Source organism: Hemitrygon akajei, chromosome 13 (assembly GCF_048418815.1).
Source record: "Hemitrygon akajei chromosome 13, sHemAka1.3, whole genome shotgun sequence".
NCBI lineage: Eukaryota > Metazoa > Chordata > Chondrichthyes > Myliobatiformes > Dasyatidae > Hemitrygon > Hemitrygon akajei.
In genome coordinates, this window is record NC_133136.1 from 59,880,724 (window position 1) to 59,892,765 (window position 12,042).

The 12,042-nt window shown below is 35.2% G+C and overlaps 1 protein-coding gene across 1 annotated transcript in view; it reads left to right on the forward strand.

Annotated features, from left to right (window-relative positions):
* The window catches only part of gabrg1 (gamma-aminobutyric acid type A receptor subunit gamma1), a 135,527-nt gene extending 124,153 nt beyond the window's left edge, over positions 1-11,374 (forward strand). Inside the window, exon 9 of the mRNA XM_073064725.1 lies at positions 2,943-11,374. Within this exon, the coding sequence (XP_072920826.1) occupies positions 2,943-3,218 (276 nt within the window). The 3' untranslated portion in view covers positions 3,219-11,374. The remainder of the gene's footprint in view (positions 1-2,942) is intronic.
* The last annotated feature ends 668 nt before the right edge of the window (positions 11,375-12,042 follow it).

The following is a 12,042-nucleotide window of genomic DNA, read 5'->3' on the forward strand; positions in this document are numbered from 1 at the left end:
TCATAACAATTGGAAAAAACACTGAAAACATTCTTGCACTATTTTCCTGAAGTGTCAGTTGAGATTGGACCATATTCATTGACATATAGCAGAATGAGATGTAATGTTATTAAACTATATAAGATTATGAAAGAGACTAGCAGTGTCGATGTTGTGAGGGAAATTTTTTTCTTGTGGGCACACCCATTTAAGACAGAGACGAGGAAAAATGTATTTTCTCTGATGTTTGTAAATCACTAAAATTGTCTTCCTTAGCGAGTTTTGGAGGCAGTCATGGCGAGAAAGCAGGGAAGTGTAGTGGAGGGTAGGGCTGAGTCAGCCATGATATTCTTCCTCCCCTCCCCCACCTTCCTACTCTGACTCCTGATTATTTTTTCTCCAGTCCTGATGATGTGTCTTGGCCCGGAAGTTTGTCTGTACTTTTTTCTATAGATGCCACCTGGCCTGCTGAGTTTGTGTGTCTGTGGCTTGGATTTTCAGCATCTGCAGATTTTCTCTTGTTTGTGATATTATCAAATAGCCTCAAGAACCTATTGACCTATTCCTGTTGCCGTTTCTTATTTTCATTTATACAGAACAGGCAAGGAAATTTATAATCATCACAGATTTCCCAAATGGCAGATATTTAATATTACCGTTACCTGCCTAATAACCTTCTCCCATGGGTAGATAGCTATAACTTTATGACCTCTTTGTAAAAAGGCATTCTCCTTGTAGTCTAGGAATGACCCCTTATTGTAGTTATCCTCCCTACAAAGTTCCTATCTACTCAGCCCACTTTCCTTATTCGATGCTCCACCTTCCTGTCCCATCATAATTCCATCATCTGCAACCATTTGTTGCCTCCACTTATTACTTCCCAGCCTTTATCCCTGTTTCCCTTTTCCCTTCTCCTCTGTCTTATCACCACTCCTCACCTGGATCCACCTATAGTTGCCAGCTTTTGCTACACTTGCTTATACTATCACTCTTAATATCTTTCAATTCTGATGAAGATCTTGACTTGAAACATTTACTGTCCATTTCCCTCTTCAGATGCTGCTTGACCTGCTGGGTTCATTTAGCATCTTGTTTGTTACTTTGGGAGCACTCATTGCTTCATGCTTGAACTCTTGTGGAGAATCTTCCATTCTTCCCCAATCATTAAGCAGAAAATTCCCCTTGTAGTTGAAAGATTGCAGTTTTTGAAAGCTAGATGCTAGCAGCCATAAGAACTTGCAATATATTAAATAGATGTGCCAATGATTACACAGGGGAAGCATGATTACATAAAGCTGTTCCAAGAACTTTACAACTGATAATTTCAGTATCAGTGAAATATTAAAAAACAGTATTAATGAAATGTAAAAGTATTTTACCACCATTAACTGTAGCAAAGAGTTCATATATCTTCATCACCTACCACCCCACCGCAGCCTCCGTGTCCAGCACATAATTCTCTGTAACTTCCACCATCTCCAACGGGACACCACCACCAAGTACATCTTTCCCTCTCCCCACTTTCTGCTTTCCACAGGGATCGCTCCCTATGCGACTCCCTTGTTCATTCGGCCCTCCCCACTGATCTCCCTCCTGGCACCTATCCTTGCAAGCAGAATAAGTGCTACACCTGCCCCTGCACCTCCTCCCTCACTACCATTCAGGGCCCCAAGCAGTCCTTCCAGGTGAGGCAACTCTTCACCTGTGAGTCTGTTGCGGCATCCATTGTATCCGGTGCTCCTGGTGCGGCCTCTTGTATATCAGTGAGACCCGACGTATTTTCACTGAGCACATACGCTTCATTCTCCAGAAAAAGTAGGATCTTCCAGTGGCTACCCATTTTAATTCCACTCCCCATTCCCATTCCAATATTATCCATCTATGGCTTCCTCTAATGTCGTAATGAGGCCATACTCAGTTCGGAGGAGCATCACCTTATATTCCGTCTGCAACCTAATTGCATGAACATTGATCTCATGAACTTCCAGTAATGCCCCCCACCCCGCCCGCCTCCTTCTCTAATCCCCAATCCCCTTTTCCCTCTCTCACCCTATCTTGATGCCTGTCCATCTCCTTCATCTGGTGCTCCTCCCCTTTTTCCTCTTCCATGGCTTTCTCTTCTCTCCTATTAGATTGCCTCTTCTCCAGCCTTGTACCTCTTTCACCAAACAACTTCCCAACCCTTTATTTCACCATCCCTCTCCTGGTTTCACCTATCCCCTTGTGTTTCTTCCTCCCCTCCTCCCACCTTCTAACACTGGTTCCTCATCCTTTTTTCTCCAGTCCTGATGAAGGGTCTCAGCCCGAAACATTGACTGTACTCTTTTTCATAGATCTTGCCTGGCCTGCTGAGTTCCTCCAATATTTTGTTTGTGTTGCTTGGATTTCCAGCATCTGGAGATTTTCTCTTATTCAGATATCTTCATCTCCCAGTGGTCTTTTAATAAAGATTAACAGAGCAGACTGGTAAAAAAAAGTTGCCTGTTGTTTAAATTGCCAATATTAAACATCAGAGCAGCAAGGTCTGGCAAATGAAGTAAAAAAAAATGATAGAGGTTTAAACATTTTACTATCATGATTAGATGACAAGATTTAAAAAGAAATTTCAAGTGTGACAGAATATTAATGTACTGTAATCCAAGCTGTTCATACTCTCAGAAATGTAAGTCCCTAATGACTGTGACAAACTCCTGCAACCAATATAAATAAATCACACTTTTTCCATAAATTTGTCATTCACTTTTGTAATGCATGGTTGTAAAGGTCGTCCCATCATTTAGTAGGGGTTTATCTATGAATAAAAGATTGGGACTGATGCCAGATGACCTGCAATTCAAATACGTACAGGTCCTCTTCCAAATATGAATTTAGTCTCTGCTACAGTATATTAACCACTACAGAATTCAAAATCTTGCTAAAATAAAACAAGATCAATTAATACATTCTTTTTGATATATTTGCAGAAATCACCTGCTATTAATGTTCGCCCAGGATCAACATTAATTCAGGTGAACAACATCGCACATCTACAAGAACATGATGACTACGGCTATGAGTGCTTGGATGGCAAAGACTGTAGCAGTTTCTTCTGCTGCTTCGAGGAATGCCGTACAGGAGCATGGAGGCAGGGCCGAATACATATCCGTGTTACCAAAATTGATTCCTACTCTAGAATATTCTTCCCGACAGCATTTGGTCTGTTCAATCTGGTTTATTGGATTGCATATCTTTACTTGTAAAAATAACGTTCAGTAGCATAAGCAGAGGATGAATAAATCGGCAGTGGTAGAATTTTAGCCTATACATTGTTTAATTGTGTTGAAGTCATAAAAATGAAATACTATTTCACACTTTCCTAAGAAGAAAAATAATGTGAAAAAAAAATCAATTTTTATCATTATTATATTTGAATTAGTTGACATGCTGCTAAGTATGCAACTTACTTTGAATTCTTGTGCCATATACATAAATCATGCACATTTTCAAATATTGATATTTTTCAAAATGTACATTTGATAAAATACAAACATTTATATTCATTTTAACACATGCATTTTTGTCATATGGCAGACAGCTGATTGATAGATGACCCACATTGCATCTAGGGCAATATCAACACAATCAGTTATCAAGGACAAATCCGCAGAGAATCCAATCAATCATTCTTAAATGAACATTAAGTTTTGAATATGAAATGGAATTAAATCTAATCTAAGCTGTATCACAAAATGTTATCCGCTTTCAAGCCAATTTTCTGCTCATTTTATTTATTGTAGTTTAGGAAAGATTGTGGTGTTTTTGATCAAAACTATAAAAGCAGCTGTTCTTTTAAACCGAGACTTTTTTTCTGTAGTGTGCAGGGATGTTTTTACTGATGATGTATTGTCATATTAGTAATCTTGCTCAGTACCTGCGGAATCGAAAGTTCTGAATAATCTATGTGATTTCAAATAAGCTATTCACGTAAGAAATATAAAATTCAATGTAACAGTTAACTTAGGTCATTAATAATGTGATGTTATCATGATTTTCTGATCATGTTTGCATTTCATAAAGACTAAGTGCACTTAACATCAATGTGATCTTGGTCAGCAAGTTGTGATACAAAGGCAGCAGCCATTTTAAGGTGCTAAGATTCTTAAAGGAATATATATCTGATAAGCACCTATTTTTTTCTTAGCCCAGAGACAGGCTGCCAGTCTTTCATTAGAGTGAATTCACAATTCAATTAGCATATGCACTTTGCATCAATATAAAGCTGTTTCAACTTTCTATCAATGCAAACTGTATTATAGATCACTAATAAAGATGTTAGGTCTTATAACATAATAATTTCCTCCGGTTTAGAAGCTTTGGAAAATTCCATTTATAAAGGGCACAAGAAATACTGCTCATCATGTTATTCAGCCATGCTCTAACCCATTCTGTGGTTGGTAACCAAAAAGGCAATGCTGCAGATGAAAGTAACAATTTAATTTTGGAATGAAATGAAAACAACTACAGAAAATTAAATATCTTCAATTATTACCATAACCTCAATTAAAGAACAATATCTAGAGGCACAACACAAAGTGGATATTGGCTTTTTATATCTAATAAGATCTCTGGTATTGTTCATTTCTGGTTGTCAAACTAAAGGAAGTAAGCAATAATAAATTAAAGCATGTTTTCTTTTGGTATAAAATATACACACAGCATGGATTAAAGCAAATTATTTCTCTGTTAACCAAAACTCCCAGATTAAATAGTATTACATTTATACAGTATAGCCCCATTTGCTATTTAAACTCAATATAAGATCCAAAAATTAAGTTACTGATTTTTCATAATCATTAATATGGACATTTCAACCAACATGCAGTACATGCTGAGCTTTGACAATAGGATAAGTGTCATTAGAATTTTATACAACAAATGTTATATTTTACTATACAAGTTTTATCACCAGCTTTTTAGTTTCTTCCAGGTTTCATCTTTGCTTGAGCATTCATAACATCAGAAAATGGTATGAGTTATTTTAGAGAGAAATAAGCAAAAATGGTATCAGATTAATGAGCGCTGCCAGTTCACATGTATTCACAGAGCTCCTGATTTACCCATCGCTAAACTTATCATAAAGCCAAATATATTTTAAATATATGCACAATAGCTTGACCTAATACAAGTACTTCGCTAAAATAAGCAAAGGGAGCAGAACTCAAACCACAATCATAGAACTAGAAAGATAGACTTATCTCTTCTTTTAACTTAGTTAAAGTTAATCGGTTACTCGTGGCACAAATCAGCGTTCCATTCTTCCAGCAAAATGACTGATTAAGAAATTCTCTCTGCTGAAGCTGAAATGGGAACATTTACCTAAATACTTGATAAATACTATTTCGAAGTTGTGGTGATTGATTTACAATACCCATAACCCATAACGTCATGATTGCTTTAGACTTTTTTTTAACAGGTTCCTGGTCTGCAGCTGCTGAGTTGCTCAGTGGATGTGGGGTAATTTGCAAAGAGGAAGCTTCAAGAAGAGGATATTGATTGATTTCTTACTGTTTTAATCATGTCAGTTTAGGTTTAGAGTTGTAGTTCATTTGGTTTAAATATGATGTCTTCATGCATTCATGCTCAGCTGATTGGCATGTCCTTTAGAGAGGGAGGAAACCAGAAAAGGAATGTATGTTTCCTGAAGAGGCAGTTGTAGAATTCAGTTAGCTTTCTGAGTCTCACAGAATTCAACCATTTCATTAACAAGTTTTGGTCATCTAGTTGAATCAGAACTGGAAAGGGAATAATTTAATACCTGATTAAGTGACAGTGGAATGTCTATATTCATCAAAGTACTTAAACATGCTGAGATCTTGGGTACTCAAACATGATTTCTTAAGACAAAAGTCAGTTTATTGAGGTGGGAGAAATTTGAATGTGGTTAAAATGGAGTGAGGCTCCTTGAGGAAAGCAAAGCAGGTAATATTTTGCCTTATGGTGATAATCAATTTGTTTGGTGATTGGATTATCTGAAGCATTGTCTCTGTCTGCATCTCTGCTTATTTGCAGGCAAACCTTTGCACATCGACAAATCAGTTCCATCCTGAGTTGGCTATGTTCCTTTTGCAGGAGATATTCTATCTAATTCTCTTCTTATTTCTGATGTGTGATGATGAAATAACTGCAGAGTTCAGGTGATTCTTCCAGATGATACTGCTCAGATAGTTATCTCTCAGGCAGTTACCTTCTTTTATTAGCAAGGCTGGTGATATCAAAATCCTTGGACTTATAACTCAGGACTAAACTGGGTCATCGGGAAGCAGGTGCCCTCATTTCCTGGACACTGTACTTTAAGTTGAGAAATCTAACAGTTTACATTTTGATACCCACCATTTTAAATAAAAGTTGCACATTTTTTCCAGTCTGACTTCAATGTATAGATGCAGAAATAACTGCTTAATCCACTTAGTTTTAATGCCCAACTTGATAACCTAATTTACAGGCAATAGATTTCCATGAACAGCTAAAAGTTGGCAGGAAAGGTAGAAAGAGGTAGTCATACAAAATGTGAGTACCTCAGAGTTAAATTCAAACATTGTGACAGTAACAGTTTCTAAGCTGTAAAGAATTATTATTTTGAAGTATAGTGAGTTCATTACAATTGAGATTCAATTTTTTTAAGTTGGCTGAATTTGTTTTTTTCTTGGACTGTGAATGTTTACTTGCTTTTCTGAAATGAATAGAACCCTAATAAAAGGTAAGAAATGTGTAGATTTCAAAAATATCTCTGCTAAGTCAATATATCAGCACTTTGAAAGTTGCGAAGACTCATTAAATGTATAATCCATTTAAATTTTGAGTTATTCGAATACTGAATTCCTCCCCCTAATGAATATCATAAAACGGAGACTCTGCCCTCATATACAAAACCTTGAATTAGCTTTTTCAAGGAAAACAACTCTATGAAGTATAATTCTGAAGAAGCTGAAAACGACCTTTGCTTTCAATATGTCAAGGAACATTTGATCAATTTTCTCATTACTTCCCAATTAATTTACTACAAATAATAAATCTTCATATCATTAAGATGTTGTACTGCTCAGCTAAGTTGAGATCAATTATCAATGTGGATAATGATCCTTAAAAGACAACCAATTGTGCTATCACACTTAAAATGAGAAACATAATTAGCCTGTACACATCCTAAAGTGTGAAAGGTGAAGCTGCTTATCTGATTAATTCCAAGAAAATAAGAGGATGTTAAAAGGAAATTGTAAACAAGCTATTAAAACACTGTTCAGAGAACTAAGCAGAAGGCTAGGAATCTAAGGCTCAGCACAAAAAATGAACTGTAACTTGCATAATAATTTTCCATAATGGGGTGCATAATTCCATTATGTACACCATTATAGATGCAAACAGTCCCAAAACTAAGAACTGTGACTAAGACTTATGACTAATTACTCATTTGAAAAACAACTGTATATTTTGTCCTTCTAAAGATATCCCAAGCAAAATTAATTAGCTTTATATCAGAGAGAGAAATTGTAGATCAATTGACAGGTGAAAAGCAGAATTATGTATTATAAATAATACTTCACAGCGCAGGGAAAGGCAGTGATAAGATTTATAAAGCACCAATAATCACTTTATGAAAATCCATAGGCATTGGAAAGGTAATCTTCGATCGGAAGGTGGTGCCTGTACTTAGAAAAGCTGATAAAATGAAGAACACCTGACCCATTATTATTACTTTGTTTCAAGGACAGTAATGGAACTGATTTTGAATGAGTAAGGTGGAATCATTTTTAAAACAGTAATCTGCTTGAAGGAAGTCAGCATTGATTTGGAAGGGGAAGATGCTATCTAATGCATGTAAGGAATTCACCACATGAAGGATTGCAACTGATCTTACACTGACTTGCAAAACACAATAGATAAAATTACAATGAAATACTATCAATAAAGCTCAAAAGAAGACCCTGTATAATAAAAGAACAGGTTTTAAGAGCAGGGCACAGTGATCACTCCATTACACATATAAGACCATAAGACACAGGATATAAAGTAGGCCCTCCAGACCATCGGGTCTGTTCTACCATTCTATTAAATATATTCTGATAATATGTTAGAAATTGGTTGTTGTACCTTTGAGACAATGAATGAAAGAAAAGCCAAAGCAGAGCTAAGATGGCTGCTGAACTGAAAAGAAAAGTAGTATTAAGATGAAGATGAGAGGCTTTTCTGATTTTGCTTACTTCAGTCATTTATGGCAATTGTAATATTGCATTCTTGCCTGTGAAAGCATTTCTAGTCATTACACGATCCAGCGGCTATCCTTGATGGTCACACTCAGTTTCCCATTATATATCTTATTCACAAATGGACTAAGTCTGTAGTTTTGAGGGTCAGATTTGTAACTTTTCTTCCTCATTAGTATTATTTAACTAAATGTCAAAGAACATGGATTTATGAGGGTGCACATAAAAAAGTTGTGTCATACTCATTGCCATAATTAAAGCTGGATTACTTACTGATATTTCAAACATCCTGGAAAAAATACAAAACCAGAAAAACTTCAGATTTAATTCCCACCTTCATGTTATTTAAGAATGAAGTAAAAGTACAATCAAGAAGCACTACATTGCCACCTTTGAAAAATGCTACATAAAATGTTTTAATGAGTGCAGGGTGAAATGGTATATGTTTCCAATATCCATCCAGATAATTTGAATGAGTGAATTCCCTTCTCATGCTTAATTAACTATGCATTAGAATTCTACTATTTTACTACCGTCTTAACTATCTAGTTGTTGTTACCATTAAAATGATCGAGGTATTCGGTAATTTTACATTGTAAATGATGTTCTGTGTTTCTATTCGATATCTGCATTGTATTCCGTCTTGTTGCATGACCTAACTATAAAATGTAACTGGTAGTTTACTGATTCTCTCAAATGGAAATCCTATTGTCTAATGATTTAGGAATGTTAGACCAAAAATGATGCTGTGTAGGTAGACTTTTTTAAAGGAAAGCCGAACCTAACTATAATTAGAAAATATGTAGTACTCTTACCTATTTGTGTGTCTATATGTATTTTTTTTTGCCTCCTGTGAGGGATGTTTTAAAACAAGGTTACAAACAATTGATGGACTGCTGAATTGTTCAGTGAACTGAATAGAAATTTAACCGGTGTGTATTGTTACAAAGCAGCAATATTAATATGTCAGTATTGATATGGGTCATTTAGAAGAACTTTCTCATTTTAAGCTATGCTTTCTAATTTTCCTGAATGTATGCACCGATATTGGAATGTTAGATAATTCACAATACATGCCACTGAGACTTCCTTCCTAAAAGGGAATTTTCTTGGATCAAATGATCCTATAGTTTGAGATGACTTTCTTCTACAAAAAAAGGCTCCTATTCCACTGTGTGTGGGCGAAGATGGAAATTTGGTTCAAGAAAAGAAAGCAAAAAATTATTTCGCAATATTTATAGAGCAGCGAGTTCTGCTAGTGTCTTGGCCAACATCCCACACTTCAATAACATCAAAAACAAATTAGCTCATTATTCATCTGATGTTTGTAAGATTTTACATCAAACATCTCACAGCATGACAGTTCTGGTGAAAACTTTTGTTTTGTTGTATGTAATGAAAGATCAATATGGTAGTCTACACATGTCAAACTGTACTTTTGAAATTTGGTTCTATTGAAGTTAATGCAACTGTATTTCAGAAGTTTTCAACCGGGTTACATAGTGGGCCAGTTCATGTTACAAGCACCTCTGCCACAATCACCCCCCTATCACCCACCATCCCTCCCAACTCTTCAGCTAATCTTATAGCTGTGTATTCTTGCAAAGGAACTCAAAAGAACTGAACCATGTGAAGGCCTTTCTGATTTTGTGGAGAGGGCACGAAAAGGTCACTGCCATCAAATATAACTTTAACTATTTAAAATATTTCTGATATTCAGAGACACTGAAATAAAGTTAAAATGAAATAAAATAATCAAACATGATATTTTAAAATATATATTTTTGATTATTTTAATTAAACATAGCAGATTCCTGTAAATTAAATCAAACTTATATACCTGGTAAAATAACAAAAATAAGCAAAATACTTAACCAAAACTTGACCTTTTAACTTAGTTTTTAAATGAAGGTGGTTAACCCAACTAAATGAATGGAATAGTACCAGCCATGTTTGGTGAGAATCTGACTGTTTAGCCATCAAGTATGTCTAGTCCGTTTGCTCAGTATGTTTCGATGCCATGCTGAGTCCAGGGCTGGAGTTGGCAATCAGTACTGCAGTAATCTGATGCAAAAACGGAAAGCACATTGAACGAAGGAGATACTTTGGCAGTGCTTCACAGTGAAGCATGATCCGCCCAATTCATTCACTGCATATTGTAGTGAATGAATTTCTATCTCCTGATTTTGAAATGTTTGTTATTATAAAATGTTGGCTTTATGTTGAAGGATATGATACCATGGTCTGTGTAAATGCAGGTTCACTCTTAGTAAATTAGTATGTTGTCTTGTTTCATCGTCACAATAATCCAACACAGCCAATAGTCAGATTTGACTATACTTCACAAATAGGTGATTAATATGTTGATGAAATCTTAATTCAATAACAATTTAATCATAATATTTTCTGATTACTCTACATTTATATTGTAGAAAATATTTTCAGTGAAGAAATATTAGTGGAATTTAAGCTCAGACTATTCCCAAATCTGAAATGTTTTTAATTTTATCATAGCAATCATTACTATTGAAGTAAACAGTGTAAATGTGGTGTGATGATAGCCACTAGGTATGGCATTAAAAATATCACACAGACATACTCAAACACAACTATAATTGTTCCATTTTTCCAGACTTATGCTTCATTTTAAAAATTCTTGCTTCTTTTTAAATATATGTTTACAAGAGGTTTTCCCTTCTTGCTGAAGGTTAAATCACATTCCACTTTGGAATCTCAATTCCAATTGGATGGCTCTGCTGCTCCTCCTCGATTCTTCACTACTTGAAGTTTTTACCTCACACAGAACCTGTGACAAACAACTCTCATCTCACAGAAAAAATCCTGAAACTCAATTCCCTCTTATTTCTGAAAACTATGAAAATTAAATCATGTTTTCAATTCCACCTTTAAGAAAGATCAATGTATGGTACTGATGGGAAAAAAAATGTCCAGGAAGCTGCTTTGCATGTATTTTTATCATGCTTTTTTAAAAGTTATCAGTCAATTATGAGTTAATTAGTTGGTTTACCTGACATAAGAGCTATTGCCCTTCATTACTAAAGAAATCTATAGAAAGCCTGGCCTTCTTTCTGTAATTAATCGCAGTTCATTATTTGTATGCTGCAGTGCATTACAATAAAATATCTGAGACAGCCTCATTACTTTCTTGTTCCGATGTAACATTAGTTTCACAGGGAAAGATGGGAAATTACATTTTTAAAGAGTGTTTGATGTACGGTTGCCTTTGGTGAAGGCTGAGGAAACCCTTTCTTTTTGCCCCTCTTGGCTGAAAGGAGTCTCTGCCACAGAAAGACAAGCTTGAGGGAAACTCAGCATGTAAACCTTTCCAAAAATATATGTGGATTTAAGATTAATTATGATACTAAATTAATTTATTATACTCAATGATGGATTAAGAAAATGATTTGCTTTGCACCAATCTATAGTAAATATCATAATGCTAGTCAAAATATAAAATCTATAGTCTTATTCTAGCTCTGATAAGGCAGTGATATTTGATTTTAACACTAATCAAAAATATGGAGAAGCTATATGAAAATGTAAATACAAATGATAGATATATAGTGTCATTACAGCCATTAAAAACAGTTGGACAACATTAATCACTTAAGTAAAACTTCGTAATTGTGAAAACTGTAATGAAATAGTCTAGTTGTAATCTTGCTTCACAATCACAATACATATCAACCACAGAGACTAAAGATGTAATATCCTTTCACCGAAAAGTGATTGCAAATGTCTCTGATTCCCTTTGCTGAATATCAATATTTTTGTTAGCATTCACCCTGTGACCTTTTTAGCA